This window comes from Leiobunum rupestre, chromosome 3 (assembly GCF_980474605.1).
Source record: "Leiobunum rupestre chromosome 3, qqLeiRupe1.1.hap1, whole genome shotgun sequence".
Taxonomy (NCBI): domain Eukaryota; kingdom Metazoa; phylum Arthropoda; class Arachnida; order Opiliones; family Sclerosomatidae; genus Leiobunum; species Leiobunum rupestre.
In genome coordinates, this window is record NC_143386.1 from 16,024,883 (window position 1) to 16,030,882 (window position 6,000).

Here is a 6,000-nt window from a genome sequence, read left to right on the forward strand (position 1 = left end):
AAGCCTAACGAGTCGAGCAGAATAGGCGTCCAGGTACGTACAGCTTATTCCCAGAAAAATCAACATCTCTGAATTAACCCATATTGCTTGTTGTAAAAAAGTTTTTTCAGATAAAAATTTTAACAGAGTTTAAAATTCAGTCGCTTTTTATAAAGCGATATTATCATAACTACTTAAATCAACCAACTGCGCATAGCAAGTTTCTGGCACGATTATTTTAATTTTCCTTTAAACATACTTCGATTGAGTTTTAATATTTTCAATTAATGTTGCTGTTAAGGTTGAAGTTTGCTTAATGAGATGCATTTCTTAAGAGCTATGAGAAAATACAAAACAATTTAGAACTAAAGTGCTTCCTAAGAGTAGTCGGTTATTGGTACCTCACAATATCTGATTTAAAAAGACAACAGATTACTGTAGATGCGTTTTTCGTTATATTTATTATGATAAAATTAGTTGTATTCCATAAATGTGCGAATTGATCGAGAAATAAAGTACTAAGGTCTTATTCGAAAATAATTCTAGCGCGGGGGAGAACTGACTTAAGTAAAACAATTCTTAATTTATTTTAGAATAGTTTAAATTTAAATTTATTGTATTGAATATGGTACGCGGAGCCTTGTGTCTAATTTTAAATTATCCTCTCTTAGGATAGGTGATTACAAATTGATACTTGGTGATGCTGGTGATCCGAATGGATGGTTTTTCAGATCAAAATTTCAACAGAGTTTAAATTTGAGTCGCTTTTTATAAGGCAATATTTTGATACTTACTTAAATTAACCGACTGCACATAGCTAGTTACTTTAGATGCGTTAAGTCGTTATATTTATTATGATAAAACTAGTTGTATTCCATAAATGTGCGAATTGATCAGGAAATAAAGTACTAAGGTCTCATTCAAAAAGACTTCTAGCAAGGAAAACAAGAGTTCTAAAAATAAAGATCACGCATGGGTGGTACGCTTCGGAACAGCTAACCCTCACGCACTTAACTTGTGAACGCAAAAAAAACAGCTTCTTGAGTCTAATCAAGCTCACCAAAAATGTTAATTCATTTAAAAAATGAATAACTAATAATATAGAATAAAGAAATATCGGGAGAACTGACTTAAGTAAAACAATTTAAAATTTATTTTAGAAAAGTATGAATATAAATTTGTTGTATTAATTTGGTACGAGTAGCCTTGTGTCTGAATTTTAAATTATCATTTCTTAGGATAGGTGATTACAAATTGATACTTGGTGATGCTGGCGATCCGAATGGATGGTACCCTCCTCCAACATCCAATTATACAAAGAAAATTGAAAGTGTTTTAAACGTACCTTCAGAAAGTGCCTTACAACTTTTCAATCTTCGATGTAAGTATACCTTTTAAACAATAGCAGAGATAATAGACATCTCCATCAATAAATGATATCAAACTAATGAAACTTGTTCTTCTACAGCGATTACTGAATTTCCAGCTTAACTTAACAATACAACTTAAATATTATTAATTTCTGTTAGACCTGGAACGAAGCCTTTACTGGTTTATTTTAGGTGATGCGTAATAACAGAAATTTAGTATGAAGCCGTCACTTAAATCATAAAATATCTGAATTCGCTCCATTTTTAACGTTTAACGTTGATAAGCAGTCGGAATAAATCACGTTGGTCTTACAAACCCGTTGAGTGAATAATAGGGTGGTTCGAAAACGTCAACTTCTAGTAAGAAACGTCTAGAACAAGTGAAAGACGGTGCTCAATGGTTAGCGGTTGACTGTAAACTGTAATTTCTCTTCCTTTAATCACAACTTTTATAACAACTTTGTTCTTTAATGTTTTGGATGAGCACCTTCATTTTTTGGTTGTTTTAAGAGTGTAAAACCATAAAATTATATAATTTTAGCAACAACCTTGGTAAGGTGACTGACTTCTTGACAGAAATTTTCAATTTTACCGTAAAATTGTTAATTTCAAGTCAACTTGACAAGCAAGCATTATGTCAATTATTGCAAAGCCTTCTACTCGTCAGCCGGACAATGTTTTTTGTTGGGTATTTAGGACAAGCAAGCATTTGGTAGGATGTATTAGTTGCCCACTTTAAATCAGGTTCTTTTAAGATTTCACACTTTATTGCAAAATAAAAAGTCCGTGCGTTTGTTTGATGTTTGAAAAACCAAATTTACTCTAGTTAAATTAGAAAACCACTACGTTGAAAAAGTTTAAAAGTACACTCAAAATGGCTTCTTATACAAAAATAAAGGAATAAATACAGAAACTCAGAAATAACACGAGATTGCATTTACAGTTGAACTAGACAAATTATTTGACATCGCCCATTTTGAATCTGACACTCTATGCGAAGTACAACATGACCGCGAGTTTTTAAAGAATCAACGAACCGAAAGGAAAATGATAATAGCATCAGAAGATAAAGAATTAATTTTGTGCAACCCCTTCGTTAATTCACTGGAGATCTCCTGGCCCAATACACCATGCAAGTAGAAATGGCTTAGTCTGATAGCGGGGCAGCCAATAATATGTAATGCGAGCGAGAAAGGTGTGTAATTCCAGGTGCTTTGACTTCGAAAAGAGAATTGAAGAAGATGTCGTCTTTATCATCGTTGCTAATTACTAAGAGCTCGCACTTTGCCGGGTTTAGGGCAAGGCCAGCCTCGAGCGAGAGGTGTTTTAATCGAACTAAATAACTCAAAACGGTTTGAGGATCACCTCCTTAAGCAGAGTCATCAATGTACCAAAGATTTAACTCGCCATGGTATACACAAGCAGACAAAAAGGGCCGGGCCAAAAATGTCCCCTTGTTGGACACCGCGTTCAAAAGCAATGAGATTCTCGCCGAAAGCCAAGTGCGACGGTGACTCGTAACACTGCCGAAGGAAAAGGTACAGCTCTGGAATTTGATTGTAAACGTCGTGCCATATTGAAAGCGTTAAGGAAGTCTTTTTTCAACAACATTTTCGGTCCTTGGTGCCGGTGGTTAACAAAGCGTCTCGTTGCGTGGGAATCAGCTTCCGAACCACCGCGGGTTCCAAACCCCAACTGGACTGGACGTTAAGGGGTTCAAGCGAGGGCCTTATTATTTTAACTATAGAGTAGTAGCACTCCGTGACTTTGGCCATGGCCGCCTTTGTGGGCGCGATTTATTTTTGAATAGGAAAAAGCATGGGTGACGTCGTGTAACGTAGCACTGCCATTACTCTATCCTCTTTGCCCTTTTCTTTAGTCATTTTTCACAACCGATACGGAGAGTAGCAGGGTTGGCAAGTTTTAAACAAAATGTTTAATACAAGTGTTTAAAACACGTTTAAAACAAATATTTTAAACAAACAACAATTTGTTTTAAACGTTTTAAACTATCTGTTTTAAACATGTTTTTTATAAGGTAAATTTTCATTGTTTTTTTTGTAAGATTTTGGTTATTCAATATGAGGGAAAAGGTAGAAAAAACCATTCCAAGGCTCTAAGAATGGTAAATTGTATTGATAACGGGTAGTTGGATTTTAAGATTCTCTGAAAAGAGCGACTGAAAGGGCTCGATATGATTTCATAAATTTCCTACCAGTGCAAAAATCCGACGAACGCATTGAATTTTGTCTTTTTGTTTAAATATAATGTATTTAGCTGCCAATATACATCTATTTGGGACCCTATCTATGCACGGGATAAAAATAGGGTTGCTGTTTAGTCGGGTTGTGCCGGTTTTAAGTAACAAGAAACACGGCCGGTCTGGACAGATCGGGTTAAAACCGACTAGGCGGCACTCCTAGATAAAAATTAAGGGATTTCGGTCGATTTTTTAGAACTTTTATGATGTGATGGAAGTTTTAAGATTATAGAGGTATTTAAGTTCTTATTTTTTATAACATTGTTTATTTGTGATGATTTATGACTGCAGACGTGCACATTTCAATAAACCAAAACTAAAAACCATGTTTGGATAACTAGCTATTTTCCCTTTTCTACTATGTGACCGAAAATTCCAGGATGATAGCTAAATTAAAAATCCTACTACAGGTTAGGTAGTATTTGTATGGGCCATCGAAAAAACTAAGGCCGTCAATGGTTGGTCAACAACGCTTAGCGAAATTCTTGGCTCGTTTAAATAAGCGTGTACTCTTTGGTTCTTCGCCCTGTGAGTTTATTTATAATACCATAAGTGGCATAATTACCCTAAGTGTGCCAATAGGAGCCATTCCCACAGAAAATCTTCAATTAGAGCTGGTTCTAAAAAGACCAAAGAAACGTAAGACTCGCGAATTTCGTTCAAGTACCCTATATGGTATTTTTAATGCTCGCGCCGCAGACGCCGCTTCGCAAACACATTACGTAAATTTCGTCACTGGAAAAAATGACGTCATTTACGTCACTTTCGTTAAACAAGGTATCATTGAAAAATTCATCTTATTGACACACTTATGTCACTTATGATAATACGTTTAATGATACGTAAAATTTCTTTAAATGAGTTTACTCGTGAGTCTGATTCATAAGTATAATGAATAGTTTAAAACGTGTTTTAAACATAGTTTTTTATTGTTTATTATGTGTTTTTTATTGTTTGATTTAAAAACAGTTAAAAACAACGAATCTTGTTTAAAACAATAAAAAACATTGTTTTTGTTCTTTTTGAAAAAAACAAGGATTTTGCCAACCCTGTAGTATAGCTAGCGTCTTGTTCCTCCCCAAATTTTCGGAAGTCGCGTAAATGAGATTTTCTATTGTCGCGGAAATGATTGACACACTCAAACGATAATCTTTCGATATAAACAAGAAAAAATGGTTAGGTTGAAGAATAATTTAGATCTACTTGTAAAAATTAAAACGAAAACAGATTCCGGCAACCCTGCCAAAAGACAAGTTTAAGCGCCCTCTTGTTTTTTTCTCGTAACACAAAACCACTTACTTGGATTGTCAAGATATGGAGAAAACGTATCAACAAATTAAGTTAAGGAACCACCTATGGAATGCAATGTAAAGGATAAAAAAATTGGCGAATAAGTAGATAAGTCCATAATGAAAAGGGATAATATAGCTAAATCCTAAACAAATTTGAAGAAATTTAAAAACTTACTAATAGCTCGTACCAATAGGTCTTCGAGCCGACAAAGACGCGAAACTCGGACCAAATAGATCTTCGAGTGAATAATTAAATTAAATTAAATAGCCAGAAAATCCAACGGTAGACCGGTTTCGTCCTATTTGGGACTCGTCAATACCGTACTTTACGTATATAATAATCTCCACCACTCTCCCCCTATTCGGCTTTCCGTTGCTATGCAACTCGTCTTGAAATGTTTAATATTTAGGCTTAGTTTCTTTATTCGGTGTTATAGTCGTAAGCCAGTTTTCCAGCACGGTTTTGCCGATTCTATCAATAAATGGTCCGAATTGGCTTCCCTTACAAGTGTCACTTAAATAAAACAAAGCAATTTTTTACAGGTGATCCTTTGTAATACTACGGCATATCGAAGAAACATCCAACAATTGTTAGAGAGCTTATTGAAGAATTCAGAAGCGATGGTTCCCGCTGACGACCCTCCCACTGATCCGAAGGGAAGCCCCAAGAATTTTGGAAATGTTTTTAGTCCGGGATGGTGCGATGCCCCTTCTCGACCTTACGACATAAGCAATGTTCAGAACAACGAGTATGTCGAATACGTTGAACTCGATGTTATCAGCGAGGAAAGTACAAATAGCTCGTAACAGGAATCCATAACGCTACTTGGAATGAATATCTCCCCATATCCCCTGTGGTATTTTGTGGTGGAACATTATGGGTTGGGCAAGCTAGCCTTCCCGCTAGGTACTGACGAGTCCCAAATAGGATGAAACCGGTCTACCGTTGGAATTTCTGGCTATTTAATTTAATTTAATTTAATTTCGCACTCGAAGATCTATTTGTTCCGAGTTTCGCGTCTTTTGGTTTCCACGAAGACCTATCGGTACGAGCTATTTGTAACTTTTAAAATTTTTAAAGAGTTTAGCTTTTTTATCC

General features: G+C 35.4%; 1 protein-coding gene across 1 annotated transcript in view; it reads left to right on the plus strand.

Annotated features, from left to right (window-relative positions):
* LOC149949677 (arylsulfatase B-like) overlaps positions 1 to 5,487 on the plus strand; it is a 51,501-nt gene extending 46,014 nt beyond the window's left edge. The window contains exons 9-10 of the mRNA XM_090169452.1: positions 1,218 to 1,360; positions 5,445 to 5,487. Coding sequence (XP_090025578.1) covers positions 1,218 to 1,360; positions 5,445 to 5,458 — 157 coding nt within the window. The 3' untranslated portion in view covers positions 5,459 to 5,487. The remainder of the gene's footprint in view (positions 1 to 1,217; positions 1,361 to 5,444) is intronic.
* The last annotated feature ends 513 nt before the right edge of the window (positions 5,488 to 6,000 follow it).